The 24,575-nt window shown below is 36.7% G+C and overlaps 1 protein-coding gene across 1 annotated transcript; it reads left to right on the top strand.

Moving 5' to 3' along the window:
- The first annotated feature begins 126 nt into the window (after positions 1 to 126).
- Positions 127 to 24,467, top strand: LOC139148198 (2-hydroxyacyl-CoA lyase 1-like). The gene is made up of 18 exons (XM_070719515.1): positions 127 to 647; positions 1,987 to 2,091; positions 2,575 to 2,615; positions 3,579 to 3,659; positions 4,868 to 4,940; positions 6,768 to 6,845; positions 7,173 to 7,267; positions 12,245 to 12,357; positions 12,957 to 13,092; positions 13,613 to 13,718; positions 14,353 to 14,439; positions 16,574 to 16,738; positions 17,526 to 17,626; positions 18,199 to 18,357; positions 18,628 to 18,735; positions 19,715 to 19,904; positions 20,266 to 22,205; positions 23,893 to 24,467. Exons 1-17 carry the CDS (start codon positions 492 to 494, stop codon positions 20,296 to 20,298), a joined length of 1,827 nt encoding a protein of 608 aa, XP_070575616.1. The 5' UTR covers positions 127 to 491; the 3' UTR covers positions 20,299 to 22,205; positions 23,893 to 24,467.
- Positions 24,468 to 24,575: the final 108 nt, after the last annotated feature.

Raw genomic sequence — 24,575 nt, 5'->3', positions numbered from 1 at the left:
AATGGAATGGGCAAAGTCACTTATGAAGTTCCGGGTCGTTATTGCCTTAAGATGTCACTTGTATGCTGGTATGATCGAAGCAACCGAACAAATACGGAGTACTCTGAGTAGCACCCACACGCTCAAATTTTGCGCCAGCAACATTAAGTCGGAAGGACCACCTATGTTTGCACGAATTCGCGGCAGGTCTCCGACATTGGAATTTATTATTTGTAGCAATACCATGTATTAGACGACAGCCTGTCATTTTTCATCGATATGTAACGGTGTTTACACTAATTAATACGACTTCTGCTATACTTTAAGACGATCGACAGTCTGCATTTGCCGACCCCAACAAATATTGCTGGCTCAAAATTGTGTAGCTAAGGACTCGTCCATTTACAGGGTTAAAGGTTATAATCATACGTTCAGTGTGATCGGACTTTTGCAAGTTTCGATGGACTTTGTATTCTTTATATTTGCAAACAAGGTATTTTCTAGGTCCCCGCATGTTGTTCAGTATCCGCCGTTTCTTTCCGGGGCTACTGCACATCCGAAAACATCTGCAGCCCTTCCAGCTTTCCAAGATTAGAAAACACTCCACTATGGCAGCTGATGAACAGCTTGACGGGGCAACAATATTATGCAGGGCACTGAAAACACAGGTGAGCACCCAACATCATTATACAATGGCGTAGATATGCGGGAGGTGACATTTTCTTAGGCGTTGAAAAGCTTAGTTTAGCCATGTATACATCAGATTCCTGCATCTTTGATCACAACTGATTAAGGAAACGTTCAGTAATTAAGGGAGGGGTGGTCAGAAAGAATTTAGGTCATGCCTGTAGGTGCTATGAACAATCGTCCTTTCTCAGTAGTCCGGCAACTCCTCCTCATTATTGCTGCTGCTTCCTTCTCTTAAACCAAAAGCTCTGTATGTGGCTTTCCCACCTCATATGTGCACTACTGCCAAAAATAATCCTGTGTGTGTCATTGGCTTTTCATGATGTAAATAAGGCGTTAAAAAAGTGGGGTTGGGTGGTAATTGGGGAATGAGTACCACGAGACATACCACCACTGGCACCACACATCCAGGTTGATTGGGTTGTATAGTGGTACATGTGAAATGTGTCACCACAGCATGCTTCACCAAGCTCTCTGATACCGGGCAACCAACGACATCCAGGTGGTTGGGGAACAGGCCAGGACTCATGCACCTGAATGGCATCCAAGCAACCAATGGCTGTACCATGGTACCATGTTAGTATTATGGTAAAGAGGTGGTATAGGGCCGAACAAAAAAAATTGTGCTGTTCCGATAACCTGACCTACCCTATTTTTTACCTGCTGACCCTAAACTTTTTTAGGGCTATGTAAACACAGAAGTAAAAAAAAAAGAAAGAAAAACCCTGTAAAATCATGTGTTCTTTACTTGGCATTTGATTTTTGCCTGAACGAAGATGTCTTTTATGTTTTTATTCCCTTTATATGTACGATACATTTTTCTGGAAATGTTGTAGCCAGTGTTTATCCGCCCTGAACCCCTGAAAAATGCATATTTAAAAATAAAAATATTCTGGAAAAAAAATCCTTGCCGACCTACCTACCCTATTTTTGAAAACCATGTTATCGGAACAGCACAATTTATTTTTTTTGGCCTAGTATACCTGAACACTCCTGACAAAGACTGAGGGCCGGGGTAAATACTACAATCAATCTTGGAGCTGCCACTGAAGCTGTTTGTGAAAAAAAGACGTTCACAACATTGGACTTACCATCATTCACTGCTTGACTTCTTAATCAGCAGATGTATATTTGAAAAAAATATAGTGAAATATTGTCGTTTTGCCTATGTTCATATAAGGGCAAAGATTAAAAAGTGTCCAATAACATCCAAAGTTATTGTATTCTTCGTCAGTGTTATTGGATTCTCAATCCCAACGTTCAGATGCTGGTGTATAATAATGCTTATTTTTTCATTATTTTTTGACATTTCTGTGACAGGGTGTTGACTATGTATTTGGTGTTGTTGGATTTCCAGTCATAGAAGTCGGCATGGCAGCACAGGCTGCCGGTCTCAGATACATCGGAATGAGAAATGAACAGAGTGTAAGTATCCTGAAGACACTTGGAGTACACTAAGTGTCAAAATAGAAACCAGATGCGACTTCAAATTCAACAGTTTTTGAATCTGACTCTTCAAATTCAACAGTTTATTTAATCTGATTCTAAAGCTGATGACTTCTGGCAACAGATTTGTGCATCATTCACTTCACATGATGCTTATATGCAACCAAGCATACCAATCATACCCAAACAACCATTACACAAAGTCATAACCTTGTCCAGAAGGTCAAAGTGTGAGTACCATAATTGGACATGTAGTCCTGTCAGCCATCTTGACCTAGAATTACATCAACAAACACGAGGAACCATACCATTAAATTCAGAAATTGTTTAATGATAAGTTTGCACATATAAATGTGAAATTCATCATTTCAAATCTATTATGCTCATGAACAGTTGGGACATAGTAGTTCATAATGAATGTTATTTCATGATAAATTACCTCAAGACGTTTTTAACTTGCAGGCATCCTATGCAGCCTCAGCAATAGGATACTTGACTGGCAGGTAAATAAATGTTTTAGTCTTGCTTGAATTTTAGTATCAATATGTTCTTATATATGGATAATCTTGGGTCAGAATGCCAAAATGCAAATTTTGTCACGCCATTATTTTGACTCAAGCTTTTTTGGAAAAATAAGCATGGTTTGTATGCTTTACTCTCACTTTTGTAGAAAGAATGATAAAGAGGAGTTTTCACTTTTCAACAAGTTGATAAGACAGATAATTATATAGGAGCATTTGTTAACAAAAATATTTTCATTTTCAAGATTGTATCGGGATCAATGCTGAATTTAACAAGCTTCATATGTATGTGATTCTAAACCTGAACAAGTGATATCTGGAATTTTCAGATGTTCATGGTTTTTGCAAGTTTGAGATCCAGGACCAGTGCCTGTTTTTGTTTGAAAAAGCAATGCTGCCAAATAGTTTTGAATCAAGTATGACTTTGCAGATTTTTTCCAATTTTGATAACTCCTCCTAACCAACTGTCAACGGTTGACCTCAAAGCTCAATCAACCAATCAAAAAGATTTGTGAATAAAACTGCAGAATGCAAGAAGATTTACTAACACAGTAAAAGGTGAGGGCAGTGTGTTTGGTGGTGTTTCTTTGATTAGGCCATATGAAATTCTTTGTTTGCCGTCCTTGGATTTTTGGAAAAACCGACCAGCCAGCCAGGGAAAAGAACTAACACAGAGAAAAAACGCAAGTGTAGTAACATAAGCTCATGTTTTATTTGGTTTCTTTTTGAAAAGTAATATTTTTATTCTTAATAGTGTTAACATTGTGTTTGTTTTCTCAATTTTCTCTGACAACTTACCAGCACGAGGACAGCAAACGAAGAATTTTGTTTAAAATTTATCACGACTATGTCATCAGGTTGTACATATACTCAGCTCCAACAATGTCACTGTTTATTGCTATCAGGTGCCCAATGCCTGCTATTTCTTTCCATTTTTGTTCACAGACCAGCAGTGTGCTTAGTTGTCTCAGGTCCAGGAATGATCCATGCTATTGCTGGTATGGCCAATGCTATGGTCAATGGATGGTAAGTAAAAAAAATCCATCCAATCTCAGTATGATATGCCAATCATGTGATCAGTATCCATGGTGACATAAACATGATGCTCAAAAAAAAATGTTAATTACAAGAATAAAGGCTTTACCAATAGAGCCCCTCTTAGTGGCAACTGTGTTCATTCCTTTTGAATAACACAGCTAAAAACTGTGATAGAAAAAATTGCCGATTTGTCAATATTTCAAATATCCAGAAGAGTAAAAATTTTGTTCATACCTTACCTAAATTGTAACACAATTCCTTTCCAAATGATTGTCTGAATTTTCTTCAAAATCCTTTTTGTATCAGATACCTTGTCTTTTGGTGCTTTATCAGTTCAAAACCTACCAGATTAGTTCCACATCAAATAATTACTGTGTTGTGCTATCGAGAAGGGACATTTGTTGTAGATGTGAAAAAGAGTAACTAGGACAACATTTTCTTGTCTGAGCTTAAAAGTTAACTATTTAATGGTTTGGGGTGATTTTATAGAAAACTTTTCAAAATTAAAAGGGAAATGTAAGCCATTTTGCCAGAGTTTGGTAATTGCTTAAACTTTGGCATTACGTTTTACTCTATTTGTGCAAGTGTATCACGGCAAGATAGATGTCTTCTCCAATCGTCCTGTTTGTCTAATATGAGGCAGTGAAAGAATACCATAAAATATTGAAGGTCTTTTCGCTCTTGTTGAATTCAGTGTGAGAGTTGTGTGTCCGGGGTGGATGTGCTATCATGTATTGTAGGCCAAGGTATAACCCAGACTGGTTGGTTTGCCGCTTGAGGGCGCTATTTCATTGCCTTAAAGGATGACCTTGATCAGCGATCTTCTTCTATCTTGGATGTAATCAAGGAAATTGTACACATTTCTATACCAGTGTTTCAATATTTTTTCACCTCTTCCAAACCATATCCAGGTACAGGGTAGCTAGGCAATGAAAGTATAGATAAAATCTGACTCGCTTCAGAAACAGCCAAAATCTGTCCTATTTGTACACAAGAACCTCAAGTAAATGCCTACCCACTTCTAGGCTGACTCATGAAATGGGTCAATTTTGTACAAGATGCACCCATTAATGTCTTAAGTGCAAGTGCCCCCATATGCCTTAGGACTCTGTCATGTTATGAAACCAGGTATGGACATTTTAAACTTTTCATCTTTTCAAAAGGCATATAAGCTTCAAACCAAACTTTTTTCTCAGGCCATTGATTGTTGTCGGAGGATCCAGTGACCAGGACCAAGAAAGTATGGGAGCATTTCAGGAATTTCCACAGGTAAGATTGAGAAACGGAAGACTCATTGCAAAAAATAACAAAAAAACAAACAAACAAACAAACAAACAGAAAGGAAACAAACAAACAAAAAACTGCACTGAGCAGTTGATGAGTAGACTAAAGTATGACTTTAAAGATGGTGATGTCACCTAACAGTGCTCTCTGACAATGCATGTTGTGTAATTATATTTGATGTCGAATGATATCGTAGACACAGCTGCATTAATTGATGTAGCCCACTGTACTTCAGGGTTTGCTCTGGCTACTCAAGCTGATTAGCCTTTTTGGCTAATACAGTGTGAACACAAGTAGCCAGATTTTTCTTTTGAGAGTTGAGGTCAAAGGTCACACACATTCATCTCGAAGGATCAAAGGTGATATCATTAAACACTCAAGAGTAATGATAACCAAATATTTCAGGTCTGCCACTTTCTCATCATCATATGTATCCTCAGTGCTGCTTAATAGTTCAATAAAAGAATGCTTCGTATCAAAACTCATGCATGACTATTGAACACCCCTTGAACTTTCAAACGACAACCAAAGAAATTGTGAAGTACAAAAAAATACAGAAAAGAGTAACATCCTCAAGATCTTCATCAACGTGGCATGGCATGCCATGATCACACTGATATTGATACACGTCCGTGCATGGCCAAAAGACAGCAAACTCAGTAACAATTTCCAAGCTAAGTAAACAGTGTTTTACAAAGCTGTTTCAAATCAAACTGGTTTGCACAATCCCTCGATATAAAAGTGACATTTTGGTGACATTTCAGCTTGAATCATACCTTGAGATAAAATATAAACGTGAAACAAAGACATCATGTGTGCTGCCATTCACGTTCAAGAGCATGGTGTGAACCCGTGAACTGGCATGTGTATTAGCTGCACGTAAAAGCAACTCTATTTTCCAAGATCAAACGGTCCGTGTCTTGTGAAAACAACAGCACAGCTGTGAAAATTGTACTGGTCACCAGTAAACCGCTCTTCACAGATGAAAGGATGATCGCTGAAAACAACTGAAATTGCATGTTTAGACTATGACAATCTCCCGGGAAAACAGGACAGGGTGAACAATGGCGGACGTCACTAAAGTGGGACTATTCTATTTAGGTAACAGGGGACATTTCGGAGGGGCACAAGTACATGTATTGGGTATACGTGCCATTTTGCTCACGATACTATCACGGGAACTTTGATGTCCCATTAGCTTCTTTTATCTGAAAAGTAATTTTACCAACCTGTACGACCCATTATACTCTGAAAACAGTGGCAGGGCTTATACTTAGATGAGTACGATAGTACTATGGCGAAAGACTTCCCAAGAAGTAAAACAAACACCGCAATGCAACAGAACATCGTAGAACAAAGTGACAGAATGTACAAATTTTGAGTCGCCAGTCTGGCGATTGTTCTGACCGTCTGAGTCGCCAATGAGTGAATCAATTCGCCATTTTGCCGTCTGGCGAGCGGTAGCGCGAACACTGGTACTTCTGTATCAGAACAACGGGAAAAAGCACATTGCTGTAACTCGTCTGGTCAGGAATCACAAACTGTGTTTCTGCATGAGTTCTATTAATGCAGTGCAAATAGTCTATGAGACTGATCTTTCTACTCCGTTGAAATGTTGAATAAACTATAGATTATAGATAGCACAAGTATTGAACTCCGTAATTGCGAAAACATTGAAATCTCAGATACATGTCATTGCAGCATATTTCAATGCAGGAAACCAAGTAGATGTCATGAGGAAATCCAAATTTCAAGTTCATATAAGATTTCCTATACTTTGACCTGCTGTAACATTGTCATAACCATCAACAGGTTGAAAGTGCCAGGCTGTACACAAAATACACAGCAAGACCATCAAGTCTGGAGAAGATCCCAGCGTTTATAGAAAAGGTAAGACTTTCAAAGTAAAAAGTGACTTGAAAATTACATTCAACAAGTAGTGGGAAACGTTGAATGTTGTTAAATTCCATTACGTGAATCCTGATAATCAATAATCGGAAAAATTATTGCCAAAAATCAATCTTTTACTTTGCACTTTTGATAAACCTCATATAGATCATTCCTGAAAAACATAAATTTAGTGATATATATCATACGCAGCCATTTTATGATGGCTTTGTTTGTAGCTCCCATTTATAATGTGGATGGTTTGCTCATGGAGTTTTCTCAGTAGTTTGGCATCTGCCATCTTTATTTGATGTTGAAATTTCTTTGCAGGCAGTGAGGACCAGCATGTATGGACGTCCTGGGGCATGTTACATCGATATTGCTGGGAATATGGTGAATCAGAGAACCCAAGCTTCAAGTGTACAGTAGGTTCATTGTTATTCTACACATTTCTTATCATTGTCAGAGACAAGGTCAAAGAATGAAGTGTGAATACGGTGTTTAAGGCACAATATCAAAGTCTGCAACAAAGAGTAAAAAATTATGAGTGTGTTTGTTAATCAGTATTACAATTTATTATATATTGCTTGTATGTTTGCAAACTGTATTTGGATTTGGACATTTTCTCTACTTCATTAGGTTTGTTCAAACAATGATGAAATTTTCTCACTTCTCACTCAAAAGATCACTGTCTCTATAACCTCTATTCTGTAAAGCTTCTAAATTTGATACATCAGTTTTTAGGGATGACTTTACTTAGATAAGTTCCAGTACTTCTGATGACAAAATTTGCACGTGTAAAAGTTTTGGTCAGTTTCCCATGTTTTGTCCAAACATTCTCTGACGGCATTTGTCAGATGGCTATGTAATAAAGGGAAAGCGGCTGCACACATCGCCTACACTATTTTTACGTTCTCTGTGTTTGTGTTCGATTTTGTGTGTTTGACTATTGGTGTAGATATAAGCCATGGCGAGACGTAGCCGTAATCTGGCTGTCGAATGACAGGGTGATCCTTTGACGCTACGTTTCGAAACCAGTGTGTGGTTTCTTCCTCAGTCGCTTTTCTTTGGAGATTTTTCTCCTTAGATTTGTGTTTCACTGTTCGTGGTTTAATTAATGTCAGTGTTTTGTTCGTCTAGCAGGGAGGCTAGAATACTTATGTTTGGGTCAGTTTGTTGTGTCGCATTTTTTTCGGTCGTTTCTCTAAGATTGTGTACTTGTGCATTTATGAGTGTGTCGCCAATGTTTGGATTTCTTTTGTAAGCGATGATCGGTTTCATTGTGAATAAATTATTTAGTGTTTGATCTTTTTCTATTTCTTCCCAGTTCTTCAGGAGTGCTTGTTTGATGTCTTTTGTTTTGATGTGTGGACTATATTTGGTAGCAAATATCAATTTATTTGTGTTGTTGTTGTGCGTTTGTTTGTGATTTAAATGTGTTTTTCGTGTAGCGTAATTTGTTTCCGCATTGATGTTTGATATTTCTTGTTGTGGATATTCTCGCATTAATAGCTTTTCATTAAATGTTTTGACTTTGTTGTTGAAATCTTCTTCATTGTTACATGTCCTCATGTACCTTAATGTTTCGCCTTTGATTAGGCTTTGAAGGTTGATTTTGGATGACATGATTTTCTATGTAGGAACTGGAATGTATCTGTTGGTTTTGTGTGTGTTCTGGTGTCTAGTATGTTTTCATTGTTGTATCGTTGACCTTTGTAAATGACTAGGTCAAGATATGTTATTTCGTGTGAGGAACTTTCATATGAAAATTTGAAAGTGGGATGCATTTTGTTAATTAGTGTAATGAATTCGTGGAGTTCGTGTTCAGTTCCAATGAAGATTAGGAAAATGTCGTCTCTGAATCTACACCATAGTGATATTTTTGTTGTGTGTTGATGTATGATTTTCAGTTCTAATTCGTGAAATGTGATGTCAGCAATATTCGGTGACGATGGGGAACCCATTGCACAACCTCATGTCTGTTTGTAGAATTCGTTGTTAAATTCGAATGTGTTTTTTTTCAGAATAATGTTTAGCATAGCTAACATGTATTCTGTTGGTGGTTTATGGATATTTGTTTGTTCATTGTTTGTTTGCGTTGCATTGTTTAATGCGTTGCTGATAGCCTGTATGGCGTCATCGTGTTGTGTATTTGTGTACATAGAGACTACGTCTAATGTGACTAGTATGGCATTGTTCGGAGCCTGGATTGAGTCCATTTTCCGTATGAAATCTGTAGTGTCTTTTATGTATGTCGGTTGTTTTGCTACGATCTGTTTGAGGAAGTGGTCCAGGAATTCCGATATGTGAAAGGTTGGACTTGAGCAACCGCTTATAATTGGGCGACCTGCGAATTTTGTGTCCGTTGGTGGCGCTTTATGTAATTTCGGTAGAATGTACCAGCGTGGTGTTTGCGTATTTTTGTAGAATGGATCTATGTATTTATAAGTGTGGATGTCGATGTGTTTTTTGTTGTACATTTCTGTCGTTAGTTGGTGTATTTTTTCCACTGTTTGTTTTGTGTCGTTTGTAGCTAGTTTTGTGTAGTAGTTGGAGTCGCCGAGTTGTCGTTCACACTCTTTTATGTAATCTATTGTGTTCATGACTGCTGTCCCGCGTCCCTTATCAAATGGTTTGATAGTGAGATTCGTGTTCTTCGATAGTGTTTTAATTGCTATGCGTTCGGCACGTGTCATGTTGTTTTTTGTGTTGTGAAATGGGATTTCAACTAGCGCTAGTTTAGTGGCTTCTAGGTAATTTTCCAAGTTTGTGTTATCAGTTGCGGGTGGGACCCATGTTGATTTGTGTTTGAATTGATGTTTCTTGGTTTGTCTGTGGCGCATGATGTATTGGAGTCGCATTTTGGTACATCGGTTTCTTGAATGATCTCATTTTGAAATTTCCTTTTCTAAATATATATGGAACAATGTTCTCAATTTTAATCAACGTGTCATTTTGTTTGAAACCAATTGGCTTATACACAAGTCCATGTCATATCTTTTTTCTTAATCTGATGATGTACCGGTAATTATAAAGATGAAGACAGTGCAATCAAATACATGGTATGACCATTCAGTGGTTGTCAGTTGACTTATTACCTGCCAACTTCTCATGGAAATGAATGTATTATTAATTTTTAGCTCCACTGTCAGCGACGCGGAGCTTATCAGATAGGTTGATTTTCCGTCGTCGTCCGTCGTCGTCGTCCGTCGTCGTCGTCGTCGTCCGTCAACAATTGCCTTCTCCTCTGAAACCGCAAGTCCAATTGCTGTGAAATTTTATATGCAGTTCACTTGAGGTGACCTCACTTCAGTTTGTTCAAATTGTGGTGAAATTTGCATATTTGTATTTTTGGGGCATTTTTTGGTGTTTTTGGTAAAAAAATCTTCTTCTCTGAAATCGCTTGTCCGATTGCTTTGAAATTTGATATGCAGTTTGCTTAGGGTGACTTCAGTCAGATTTGTTCAAATTGTGGTGAAATTTGCATATTTGTATTTTTAAGGCAATTTTGTCATTTTTGGTAAAAAAATCTTTAAAAATCTTCTTCTTCAAAAATACCGGTCAGATAGCTTTGATATTTGGCACATAGGTCCCTAGGGATGATCTATTTCAGATTTCTTCAAATTGTGCAGAAATATGCAAATTTGCATTTTTAAGGCAATTTTTGCCATTTTTGGTCAAAAAATGTATTTCTCAAAAAGTACTGGTCTGATAGTTTTGAAATTTGGTATACAGGTTTTTATTGATAAACTAAGTAATATGTATTGAATTTCTGATGAAATCTGTAATTTTGTATTTTTGGGGCAATTTTTGCCATTTTTGGTCAAAAAATGTGTATTTCCAAAACTACTCATCTGATAGCTTTGAAATTTGGTGTACAGGTTTCTACAGATGAACTAAATGATATTTGTTGAAATTATGATGAAATCTACAATTTTGTAATTTTGGGGCAGTTTTTGCCATTTTTGGTCAAAACATGTGTTTCTCAAAAAGTACTGGTCTTATAGCTTTGAAATTTGGTATACAGGTTTCTACAGATGAGCTAAGTAATATATATTGAATTTCTGATGAAATCTGTAATTTTGTATTTTTGGGGCAACTTTTGCCATTTTTGGTCAAAAAATGTGTATTTTCAAAACTACTCATCTGATAGCTTTGAAATTTGGTGTACAGGTTTCTAAAGATGAACGAATGATAGTATCGAAATTATGATGAAATCTGCAATTTTGTAATTTTGGGGGCAATTTTTGCCATTTTGGTCAAAACATGTGTTTCTCAAAAAGTACTGGTCTGATAGCTTTGAAATTCGGTATACAGGTTTCTAAAGATGAGCTAAGTAATATAATTGAATTTCTGATGAACTAAAGGAGGCATAATGGGCCAGTGGCTAGAGCAGTGGACTCACGATCAAAGGATGGCGAGTTCGAGCCCCGGCATGGCTGTGATGTTGTGTCCCTGGGCAAGGCACTTTATTCCTCATTGTTTCTACCCACCCAGAAGTGATGGGTACCTGGTAGGACAGTGGTTGTAATGTGTGTGTTTAGCTCTGCTGCGCTTATTGGCTGCACATGTGAGCTGTTGTTCTGCTCCCCAGGGAGTTGAGTGGTATCATATTAGGTCCAGTGACCAGGGGTAATAATAATTGTAAAAAGCACCTCATCACATGTACTTGTGGATATGTGCACTATATAAGAACCAAATATTATTATTATTATTATTATTATTAAATGATATTTATTGAAATAATGATGAAATCTGCAATTTTGAATTTTTGGGGCAATTTTTCCCATTTTTGGTCAAAAAATGCGTTTCTCAAAAAGTACTTGTCTAACAGCTTTGAAATTTGGTATACAGGTTTCTATAGATGAACTAAGTTTGATCCTTTGAAATTATGATGAAATCTGCAATTTTTATTTTTGGGGGCAATTGTTGCCATTTTTGGTCAAAAAATTTATTCTCAAAAATTACTCATCAGATAGCTTTGGTTGACATGTTCTTAGGGATGATCCTATGTGAAACATTCAAAGTATGATGAAATCTTCAATGGTATATTTTTGCAGCTTATTTTAGCTATTTTTTTCTGGCCTCTGCATTGAGCTATCAAAGATTTCCACCTTCTTCATCAACATGTGTCAAAAATAGTTATTCTCTTTATAAACACAGTGGAGCTATATCGGCCGCTAGGTCGCTTTTTTTAGTTCATATCTGATTGTAAAAGCACATGCAATTGGTAGGTGTCCAGCATCTGTATGTCTGTCCAATTTGGTTTCATAGAAATTTAAAAGGACAGATTTTCATAACATGCACAAATGAAATATACACACATTAATGTCATTGACATAAAATTGGTTAATATATTATACAAAAGTTTCTCTGTTGTTTTCCATGTAATCTGCATTTAGGTTTGTAGAGAAATGCAAAGCGGCTCCAAAGATGATGGCAGATTCTGCCAGTGTCAGCCAAGCAGTCAGATTGCTGGCCGGAGCATCAAGGCCACTTGTTGTAGTTGGCAAAGGTAGGTGACTGCACCCTACATAGTACTGTACATGAATAATCCCCAGAATCATACTGTAAGTTATTTCATTTCTGAGCAAATGTCACATTATTGTGAAATCTTCTACGATATGATGATATTATGCCAACTGTTTGCAATGTACACGAATATTGTGAAATTATTGGTGCTTTCACATTTAATCTCATGAATTCTGTCATAAACTCACTGTTTGTCCATGTGAATTGAAAAATTTCCCAACTGATTTAAAATATTTCCATTCAAATCTGTTCAATAAAGAAGATTACAGTGTGGTCAATTGAGAAGCATCAGAACGTGTAAGACTTAAGAAAATGTAAGATTTAAGAAAATGTAAGACTTAAGAAAATGTAATGAACATGTAAGCAGAAATTATGTTTGTATTGTGCACTTCTTCAAACTTGAGAACAATCACCTTATAGTCACTGTTTAGCAAGGAAATTTAAAAGACCAAAAATTTTGACCATAGTTCGGTGCAGGGATTCATATTCCATGACACAGAATGCACCTTTTCAGTCCAGAATACACACTACCAGAAATAGAATAAGATTGTCCTGATACAAACACTGAATTTTGTCTGCCAGGTGCTGCCATTGGTCAAGCAGAACAAAATGTACGCCAATTCATTGAAAGCCACCAGTTACCGTTCCTACCAACTCCAATGGGAAAAGGAGTCCTTCCAGATGACCATCCATTGTGTGTTGCACCAGCAAGGTCAAGGTCAGTGTTATGCAATGTGCTTCCCCTTACAGTGCCCTATACAGTACGACCATCATCTTCATGTTGGATTTTAAGCATATACATTTATATTAGTTGAAAAAAAGAAACAATATCCATGTTAAATTACTGCTAATTTTGAAAAAAACTGTTTTTCAAAGCACAACATTATGTGAAAATTTGGAAATCACTACGGTATTTTAGCTACAGTACTGCTTACACAAAAACATTTGGGCTTGATCACTACTACATTTGTGTTTGTTGCATCTAATGCTTAAAGTGCAATGCATTGATATAATGTATGCATAATGTATTCATGATCATTTTCAATGGTATGCAAATCATATATGCCTTGTCACATGGTAACAGTGTAAAAGTTTGCATAAAAATGGTCTTCTTGGTAGTGCAAAATTTTAGTGACAGAGATGGGTGTCTATGAAAGCGTACTTCCACCACATTCACAAACTTTATTGTCTTCTTCATATTTAGTTAAAATACACACTTATTTCTATTCAAATTTCAGGGCTTTGTTGAAAGCCGATGTGATAGTGTTACTTGGTGCAAGATTGAATTGGATTCTGCACTTTGGGCTTCCACCAAGATTTGATCCCAATGTCAAGTTTATACAGGTACAGCCATGTTGTTCTGTCAGTTAGACTGATTCTTTTGCCACTTTTTGTTGATTTTATCATGAATTTTCAATTTGTCGATAAATTGCTTTACAAAGAAGGATGTCTTTGAGATGTCAAGACGACTATGAATGATTTCCATGTGATCCCGAGCTGGCAATTCAACATTGTAGGTGGGTTGTTTCATTTGCCATGCTCAGATAGGAAGCCCTTAGTAATAACCAGTAGAATCACATGTTGTACCGGTAGAACATGCGTACTTGTTCATGACATGTAACAAGTAAACTGTTCCCAAAAACCGTCTTTGAAAACAAGGCACATCCAGACTTAATCTTTTCACCACAATGGCCCAAACCCATTGTCATCAATGGTAAGTGTGGACTTGTTTACAGGGAATTGGGGATGAACAGCGTAAAGGCATGGTAAAACTGTAGTTTCGCTGAATGCCAGATACTTACAAGAAATTAGAATAAATTAATAACATCACACCTGTGGTTGTGATAATATTTGGTTTCTTTCTCCAGTTGTCATCGTATGAGTATTGTACCTTCATGAAGCCCCGTGAATCTTCATTTCACTTTAATCTTTTTACATCTGTATTTTGTTGATGTTGTATGTTCTGTATAAATTTCAGGTTGACATTTGTCCAGAAGAACTTGGTAACAATGTTGGTAAGAAAGTCATTGGATTGGCAGGGAGTATTGACTTGGTGACTGATCAGGTTGGTATGCAAACTGTAGTGAATTGTTGACAACAAAGACAAGTGTCACTCTCACCTTGAACAAAATATAGAAATAATGGACGACGCGCTGACCATTAACGTTTATTTATGGGCAAGGGCGAGAGGAAAGCCAAAAATTAACGGGCGATGCTAGCCGAGCCTGTTAATTTGGCTTCCTCTCACCCGCGCCCATAAATAAACGTTAATGGTCAGAGCGGAGTCTGTTATTTCCATTATATTATCAGCAAACCCAAGAAAACTGTCAAAATTTCTGAAAATTTCAGGAGCGAACGACAACTGGCCCCAGAAACTGAGCAATACGCGACGCACTGTCACGTGCGCTGTAAAAAATTGGCAAATCCGGAGATGTTTTCAGAAAAAAGTATCTCAACTTGACCTACAAGTGCTCCATTTTATTTTGTGATTGATTATGATTTAAGTTTGAGCTGTAAAGTTACGATACTTTTAGTTGTTAATCTTATTATTCATATTCACGGGCATGTAAACAGACCATTACTGTGTATTTGTGGTCAGTCACGTGGTTCAGCTCGACCAATCAAAATGCGACGGGCAGGGCATGGTAATATAATATAGAAATAACGGACGACACGCTGACCATTAACGTTTATTTATGGGCAAGGGAGAGAGGAAAGCCAAAAATTAACGGGCGAGGCTTGCCGAGCCCGTTAATTTGGCTTTCCTCTTGCCCGCGCCCATAAATAAACGTTAATGGTCAGCGCGGAGTCTGTTATTTCAATTATATTATCAACGAACCCCGAAAACCGTCAAAATTTACGAAAATTTCCCGTGCGAACGACAACGGGGCCCCAGAACCTGTCAGTAAGTAGTGCGCGCGCTGCAAAAATTTTGCAAATTCGGAGATTTTTTGAAAAAAAACGTCTAAACTTGGCCCACAAATGCTCCATTTTATTTTGTGGTTGATTATGATCTTTGTACAAATCACAATTTTCGTTTTAGCCGTAAAGTTACTATGTTTACGATATTATTCATATTCACGGGCATGAAAACAAACCATTACTGTGTATTTGTGGGCAGTCATGTAGTTCAGCTCGACCAATTAAAACGCAATGGACAGGGCAGTGTAATATAATTCCCAATGTAATTCTGTCACAGATCAGATGAAACACATTTGTCGGATTAGAAAACTGCAAACTGGAAAAATCTCGTATCACTTTGAAATGACCAATATTGCTAAGGTAGAATGCTCCTCGGGGACAGATGTTTGAAATCTCAAACTTGACAGTACTTTTTTGGTCTGACACTTTCAGGGGCTCACTTTGAAGCTTCATGGACAAATAAAGTTTTAACCAGCTTATCTTTGTGAAAATCAATAATTTACTTTTTGCCCAAATGATGAACGCAGGGATGGTGGCCATTTTGAATTTCAAGTGATGGGGAAATATTGGGTAATTTATTTCACTAGTGCCAAAGTTTGGACGGTGACCCACGGTTCTTTATTCCTAATTTCAAAGGGGAATGGTTTAAAGGTCCTTAACAGAAAGTTTGAGCAAAAGTTAAGTCTTTAAATTTTGAGATGCATGCCACCATAGGATAAATTGATATGTAACTACCTATATATAGGGGTATACAGCTCTACCATTGCTTGCTTTGTGTGCTGAGTTAGCATGGCATGACAAAGCCAGCACTTACAGTACCAAAAGGACAGACCCTTGGATCTTAGGAGGGGATGTCACTGATGAATTACATCTGCATATCAAAACCTATACAAAAAAAGATTTCGCTGACTCTTTGCTTTTCCAAAAACCAAAATATAAAAGTGATTGGAAAGTGGAAAGAAGTGCTAAATTCTGTAAAAGGGCATGCATATTCTACCCACTTTAGAAGTAGACTTGTCCTCATTTGGGCCTTCCCTTCCTCATTCTGGCCTTCCCTCCCAAGATCTAATGATACAGCATTGGCAATGAGAGAACATGTTCACAAGGTATTGCAAAGTTTTCTCAGGCCGTTGTAGTTGCATCCATTTTCGGGTTTCCTGTTTGATAATTGAAGGGTTGTATGTATCAGTCAGTATAAAAGATGCTATGCGAGCAACAGTTAAGTCAATGTCCAACAGTGTCAATGTACTAGTCTTTCCCAATTTTTATTTTCCCAGCTAACCAAAAGCTTTGCATCATTGTACCGAAGCAGCTTTCAATACCCATCATCGACTCCATGGTGGGATGAATTGAAAGCCAAGATTGATGTCAACGTAAAGACCAGCGAAGCACTGGCAGCAGACACATCACTTCCTATGAATTATTACACTGTATTCGCCAAGGTCAGTTCATGGGTCAAAGGTTACCAAAGCTAAGTGAAAGCTCACTCTGTCATTCCAGAGATCTTCAGTCTCATGATGACATTGATGAGAAAGCTTGACATTCCCCTTCAGCTTGAGCTGACTGGGTCCAGTACATTTCGTCTTACATTTAGTCTAAGCTTACTGCAGTACAAAGAAGAAGGCAAGCTGATGCTCACAGGATAAGCCCAGTCATCAAAAAATGATTTGGGGGATTAAGGTGGCCAAGAAATATCATCTGACAGTTGAGCTTTGAAGGGGAGTTCAAACTTTAAAAATTTACTCTGGAGCCCTGTGATGCTTTATATATTAAGTTCTGAACTCTGTTAGTCAATTTAGCAATTTCTGGAGATATTTTTTATCATTCATACTTTAACACATGTAATATGAAAAAATTTTTAAATCAAAGTTAACTTTCTTGGGTCTTCAGCTTGTCAATTTAGCTTAGAGAGCACATACTTCTTGGATTATAGTATTCTAAACAGAGGCAAAAATTAAAAAAAAATTGATAGAGCCCCAAAATATACAGTTCAGTTATTTCTAGATCATACTGTTTCTAATGTTTTGATCATCTTATGAGAGGAAAAATTATCATATCATACTTTATTAACAACATTGCACCGTTAACTTTGGTGAAATTTGACTCAGTCTATTTCTAAGTTTTTTAAGCTCAATATTTCCTACAATCATGATAGAGTGATGTATCACTTTTAAAATGTAGTGGGTACTTTATTCTAATTACCAAGGGTTTTTTGTGTACAACCAACAGATCAGACAGTATTTACCAAAAGATGCCATCGTCGTCAATGAAGGTTCCAATACAATGGACATTGGTAGAACTATGATACCCAACTTTTTGCCAAGACACAGGTATGTAGCGAGACTCATCTTCTTTACGTGTCTGAAGGAATTATCCCCTCCCTTCATCCCCGTGTACCACTTTCTGTAATTAGGGTGACCCGAGAATGCTGGTAAATTCGTACTGGTTACTAAGGACTGCTGATGTCTGGCTCAGGAATAGGTTAATTATCATGGTAATAAGATGGCAATTTGACACTGCTTTGTCTAATTAACATAGATGATCAACTGTAATAAAAGTTGATTATTTGTATATTCAACATATTGAAATCCAGGATGATCAGGTGTGTTAATCTCTTCACCACCATGGTTTGTCCCAAATCCATTGTTTTCTATGGTAAAGTTGGACCTGTATACAGGGAACTGGGGGTGAAAGGGTTGATCTCTTCACTTTTCACACCTGGTGCATGACCGAGAAGAACAGGATGGCCAGTGACTTTTATGAAATTGAAAAATTATCAAAAAACTATGTAAATACAGAACAGCACCTAATTGTAGAGAGTGTGCCCTTTGGTACAGATATTGTGACAAATAGAGCCTTGGTTTGATTCAATACTGAATTTCTTTCCACCCTGGATCAACAGACTTGATGCTGGTACCTTTGGCACTATGGGTGTTGGCCTTGGCTTTGCCATAGCGGCGGCCGAGTGGCTGAAACACATCGGCTCCAGCAAGAGAGTCGTCTGCATCGAAGGAGACAGCGCATTTGGATTCTCGGGCATGGAACTGGAAACTGCTCTCAGGTAAAAACCAGTTTCCATAAAATACGCAAAGGCTGATGCATTCATCGCGTAGCTTTTAATTTGAAAAGCAAGAATTTATGTAAGTCTGTCTGTGAAGATTGTATGAACAGTCTGTCTGTGAAGATTGTATGTACAGATGTGCACAGTCAGTATCATGGTAATTTGATAACCAGTGAATATTTTGCCTCATTGATGGCCCTACAGCCCCTGTAGTTAGCAGTTCAGAACTTTCATATTTTTACAAACCATCTCTTTCATTTCCCTCGTTAGGTACAACCTTCCAATTTTGTTCATTGTGATCAACAACAATGGTATAACTTTTGGCATTGATGAGGATTTTTACAAAGCAGTCAAAGATGACAAGCAAGAAGAGTATCAGTGAGTATCTAAAGGACTTGAAGTAAAATGTGCCTCAGGGATAGATATGTGTCTCACCAAATGTGTGTACTTTACTGGTATATGCTGCATGTGTTGAATAATTTTGAAGCTTGAGAAGTTAATCAGTTTCTCACAGTCTTGGTTTTGAGAAAGTCAAAATTTAAACTTCTCTTCATAAAACATTAAATTTTTCTTCATTGAGTTAACAAAGGGTATAGCAGCCATTTTGACTTTAAAATACTGACAAAATTTAGGTAATTTATTTTTCAAATTCAAAACTTTGCACAGTGGGCGCTGCTTTTTATATTGAAAAGTATTGTTTGAAATTTCCTTGAGGAAAGTATGACTGTTCAAACTCTTCTTTTTGAGAAGCTTTGTATAATGTAGACTATCGACAGTGACAATATTGGTGTTTCAATGTATCTGATTCCACATGTCATAGTTTGATCATCAGTTTGATATTTGTAATGTTTCTTCAAAGTTGGTCGCCAAACTTGAGGAAAGTTGTGCGTGCTCAGGAATTATAGAAATTTTCCTCCTTGACCTCAAATCTTGTAAAATGTTGTGCTGATAAAGGTGAAAACCACACATTGAGGACCCTGATCACAAGCTACGTCAGTAAGCCTTGGTGCAAAAGAGAAAAAGATTTCAAATTTTCTGTTAGCAGAAACTGAAATTATGAAATGTTACATTTTAGAAATCTACAATGATGACCACAAGATCAGCTGATTTCACAATAGGCCAATAAATGTTCAAAAGAAGAAAATTATTTGGACATTAGCTGTGACTTTTTCTCCTACTCCATAAACTCATGTGGATATCTGTTAATGTGCCTCTGGGTATGTGTCTGTGTGTGTGTGTGTCTGTGTGTGTGAGATACATACATGAGTATACAGGAGTATTAATGTGTCATTGCTGTATGTTGTTCTACTCTTAGACTATGTTTCCCACCGTATTGTTCTTGCTTAATCCGACACAGGCTCCCACCATTGGCTCTTCTACCAAATTCCCGCTATGACAAAATGATAGAAGCATTCGGAGGTAAGGGATACTTTGTGCAAACCCCAGAAGAGTTAGAGAAAGCTTTGGATTCGTGCCTGAATGTAGACCCCACTACCCCATCACTGATCAATGTTATGATCAGTCCATCGGCAGACAGGAAAGCACAGGTTAGTTTCTTTTCATATCACAGTGTCAATGTACACTTTACTGACTGTAGATGGCGCTATATACTCTCAGTGTATTACACCTATCAACTGGCTATCATCCAGTGCAATGTGTATATCAGAAACTCTTACCCATTTGTCTTTATCACCAGTAGCTGTAGTTTTCACAGAGGTCAGAATTTTGTGTGCATCGTGGTGCCAATCAAAATTTCGGCCCTGATGACATCAGTTGCCTTATTGCAACTGAATTTGTCTGTAACAGAAAGATTTTCATGTAACCATGACCAGATACCGCAGGTGTTGCATTTGATTTGAGAAGTATACAACAAGTCCAATCAATGGCTTTGATCTCATTCTCTTTCAGGATTTCCAATGGCTGACAAGAAGCAAAATGTAGCAGCTTTTCCATAAACAGTCTTTGCAGCGCAACAATGGCAGTGAAGATTACATTGCAAATACCTTGATTTTGACATCTCTGACAATTGACAGTACTGAAATGTTCGCAAGAAATAGATTTAACAATTTCATTCATGCAGTCAAGGAATTCTGGAAGAAATTATCCAATTATTTATGTATACTTGAACTGAAGCCGTCAAATGTCAGATAACCTTCATGTCAAATCTAGCTGTTTGCTGTCTGTTTCCCGGTAGGAATTGAATTCATTGGCTGTCATACTCTATTACAGCACATAGCAGCAAGAACTCATTTGCATTGATAAGAAAAAAATACATGTGGGATTATTCTGTCTTCAGGGATGATTATTTCTCAGGAATTGCATTTGTTGGGAAAAAAAAAATCAGTAACAGTTGTGACTGATCACTATCAAGTTGATGGTCAAAGTTCATCCTTGTGCTGAGCACCTCACAAACATTTAAGGTGTTGATTTCAGTCTACAAATCAGGCAACTTAGACATTGTATGATAACCTGCTAGTGACATTACCTGATTTATTTTACTGGGTTTTGGGATTAAATCATGCAGAAGTTATTCTTCCCATTGGGTACAATAGTTTTGATAGTCCATGATAAAAATCACACTGGTAATTTATCATATATACATATGGATGTCAGAGACAAAAAGTAGTGATTCAAGATCTAAGACATATTCAGAGATTGCAAGTTCTTGCAAGTTCTGTAAAGTTTAATGGTACATAACCTTCACATGGTGTTTTACCATTCACTCTATGAAAAGAATTGCAAGAGTTGTTTTTCAAAGAAACATAGTGCTATATACACTGGTATGGGAATTGTTTGTGAGATGATAATTGTGTATCATACACAAATTTGACACCAGATCATCAAAATTTTGTACTTATATTTAATAGAGGAACAACGTTGCTCTATTTTTTACCTTTTTGTGATGTCAAGAAAACACGGAATACTTGCATTAAATCACTGTGTACAAAATGATGACAGTACATAACTGCAAAAGTGTCAGAAATTACCCCTTTGCTGAATGCAAAACCTGATTTTGTTTGTGACCTCTAGACAAAATGGAATTTTTCTATTCCTGTCCTGTGACAAACAGTCATCGTCTCAATGTATGGGAAAGCTACTATCCTTGTCAATAAGAAAGGCACCGCCAAATTAAAATTACAAAAGCTTGCATAAGATCCAAACTTTATGTAACGTTGTACCGGTATGTTCTACCATACACACTGGGGGTTGTGCACAGAACTTGATTTTTGGTACAGACCATAAAATGTGTCACTTAATATTTAATCTTGTCTGACTGCAAACAGAGTTGCGGTTGTGAAAAGTTGACCAGTATTTCAGCATGTTTCAAGAAGTCAAACAACTTTTCATATCAAACAAAACACCTGTACAACACCAATAATGTTATGTGTATCATTAATTTTGTGCATCATTAAGTAAATGTTGACAGTGTTGGGTAGAGCTAAATTTGTTATGGTATATTCAGAGTTAGCATACTAACCCAGCTAAATTTTTGAAGATACCGGAACAGTAATTTTGAATTCTGGAACTGTTCCCCCATTTTCCAGAATTTGGGGTCTGTTTGTAAAATGCAGTTTCTTGTTCAATTCTTACGTCATGTCAAAACGCTGTGTTCACCTTGTCAACAAAGCTTACGTGTACATATTGTGACACTGCATGAAAATGGTCACTGCTTGGCCTATATGCATTGCCCTAGTCTCCAATGTAAGATGTATCATAATGTTAGGCACCGTAAATAAAATTCTTTGTTTGCCGTCCACATGCTGATAGGTTTTCAGAGAAAATTAAGAAAACAAACACAATGTTAACACTAATACAAATAAAAATATTCTTTTTCCAAAGAAAACCAAGTAAAACATAGGGCCAAAGTCCCTGAAGCTACTATAGACATGGATACAAAATTAAGTATTTCCTGACTGTATGAAATTATCTCACTAAGGTCATCCTAGGGACCTGTAAACCAAATATTAAAGCTGTCTGACCGGTTTTGAAAAAACACGCGACTAAACAGTTGACAGAGCTCTGCTGTGTTATGTAGAGAATAACCTTTTGTGACACATGTATTGATGAAGAAGGTTGATATCTTTGATAGCTCATTTCAGGATGAACTGACCAAAAATGGAAAAAAAAATTCCGTAAAAATACAGATTTGCATATTTCATCACAATTTTAACAAATCTAAGTCGGGTTATCCCTAGGGACCTGTATACCAAATAACAAAGCTGTCTGACCAGTGGTTATGAAGAAGATTTTTAACCAAAAATGCCTTTTTTGGTGCTAATTCGCATATTTTCAACAATATCAAAAATTAATAAGAGTTTCTCAAAATCATATATTTTATCCCCACAAAAAATATCAAATCAGTAAGTACTGCAGTTCTCAAGATATTTGAGTGGACGGACGTCCTGTCAGGTTATAAAGAATCTTAAGCTGGTTATCTTTTTATCTGTATTTTCATCCTATTAACCAGGCACATTTTAACTTTCAAATTAACATTGTAAGTAAGTTCTGTTGAATAAGTTGAGACTGTATGTACTCAGAGAAAGCACACTGAAGAGACAAATGTTTGAAACTTAAGAAGTTCAAGGTCATCAAAAGCATCATGTAACACTTTCATTGCACTGTTTACACAGATTGCATAAGTGCTATAAATAGCACGAGGAATCTTACAGCCCAGCTTTACCATAAAAACCCTATCACTTTGACCACTCTTTTAATTGACCACTCTATTTTTTTCCTCAAAAAGTAATTTTATTTTATCCTTACCAAGTCAACCATAAATGGAAATTAGAATTTTCTCTATCTCTATTTATTTGACCACCCTATCATGACAAACTATTTTGAGCAATTTCTTTTAGATAACATACATGGCACAATAAATGATGGTTCAGAATATGTCAAAGTTGGGATTCAGGAAAGTTGCCTTTACATATTTTAATCCTCCACGCTGGTAAGCATTTCACTATGAACTGTCAAAAAAAATTGAACTTTCTGATAACTCTACACTAAAATTATTTTGGCTTTGATGATTTCCTAATTAATTCAATTATTTAAAATCATATCAATTATTTTTTTCTGGGTGAATTGATAGGGTTTATACAGTACAAGAATTACATACAATGTAAGTCAAATTTTGATCAAAAATGACAAAAAAAATTCCTTAAAAATACATATTTGCATATTTCATCACAATTTGAACAAATCTAAGTTGGGTTGTCCCTAGGGACCTGTATACCAAATAGCAGAGCTGTCTGACCAGCGGTTATGAAGAAGAAGATTTTTACCAAAAATGCCTTTTTGGCATTAATTTGCCTATTTTCAACGATATCAAAAAATTAAAAAAATTAGTTTCTCAAAATCATATTTTTCATCTACACAACAAATATCAAATCAGTAAATACTGCGGTTCTCAAGATATTTGAGTGGACGGACGCCTCACAAGCGGACATACATACATACATACATACATACAGACTGACGACGGACGCCGGACGGATACCCATCCCAATAGCTTCTATAGACTATAGTATATAGTAGCTAAAAATGAGCTTAAGTTAATACACCTGTGTTTTTTGTCTGTGTTTGTTTTGTTCCCTGGCTGGCTGGTAGGTTTTTCAAAAATCCAAGGACGGCAAACAAGGAATTTTCTTTAAATGGCCTTATTACAAAAATGCTGCACTTGAACATTCATACATAGTTGCTGTATGTGTAAAATCTTCACATTATTGTTGACAAATAAATTCTGGTCAGGACTAAGATTCGGCTCTCAACAATAGCATTGACCATTGCACACATACAGGTTGTATCAACGTTTTGAAAATGCGGCAATTTGACGATTTTGGGAGTAGTAATTGAAGCTGCAACTGTTAAGTGTCTTGATGCTCCCCCATTGTCAAAGAAGACAGAACCACAGAATAAATTTATTGACACAACTAGTGCAATATATTCACTGACAGAAACAAATTATTTTCATAAGGTGGTATTCACATTATATTTCTGGTTTGCTGTGCATGTAGAACAATTGTAGAAATAACTTTTTGCACAATTGTTTATGAATTTCACTATTGAAGTGTATAGCTTTCCTGAAATAAAAGCTGAAATTTTACAAAATATCAGACTTCTATTTTTTTTCCTTGAACTGATGTAGCTGGTTTGATGCAACAGGGCGCCTTTCATAAAATTCTTTGTTCGGCATTCACTAGCTGTAATGATATGAAATG

This window comes from Ptychodera flava, chromosome 13 (genome assembly GCF_041260155.1).
Source record: "Ptychodera flava strain L36383 chromosome 13, AS_Pfla_20210202, whole genome shotgun sequence".
In the NCBI taxonomy this organism is placed as follows: domain Eukaryota; kingdom Metazoa; phylum Hemichordata; class Enteropneusta; family Ptychoderidae; genus Ptychodera; species Ptychodera flava.
Note: the sequence above shows the minus strand (reverse complement) of the source record. Positions and strands in the feature narration are given on the sequence as shown.

Bases quoted from the DNA above. Each gene is read 5' to 3' on its own strand.
- LOC139148198 (XM_070719515.1), top strand. From the start codon at position 492: ATGTTGTTCAGTATCCGCCGTTTCTTTCCGGGGCTACTGCACATCCGA. The intron at 2,092-2,574 runs GTAAGTATCCTG...TTTAACTTGCAG, and splicing joins GAATGAGAAATGAACAGAGT to GCATCCTATGCAGCCTCAGC. The intron at 3,660-4,867 runs GTAAGTAAAAAA...CTTTTTTCTCAG, and splicing joins AATGCTATGGTCAATGGATG to GCCATTGATTGTTGTCGGAG.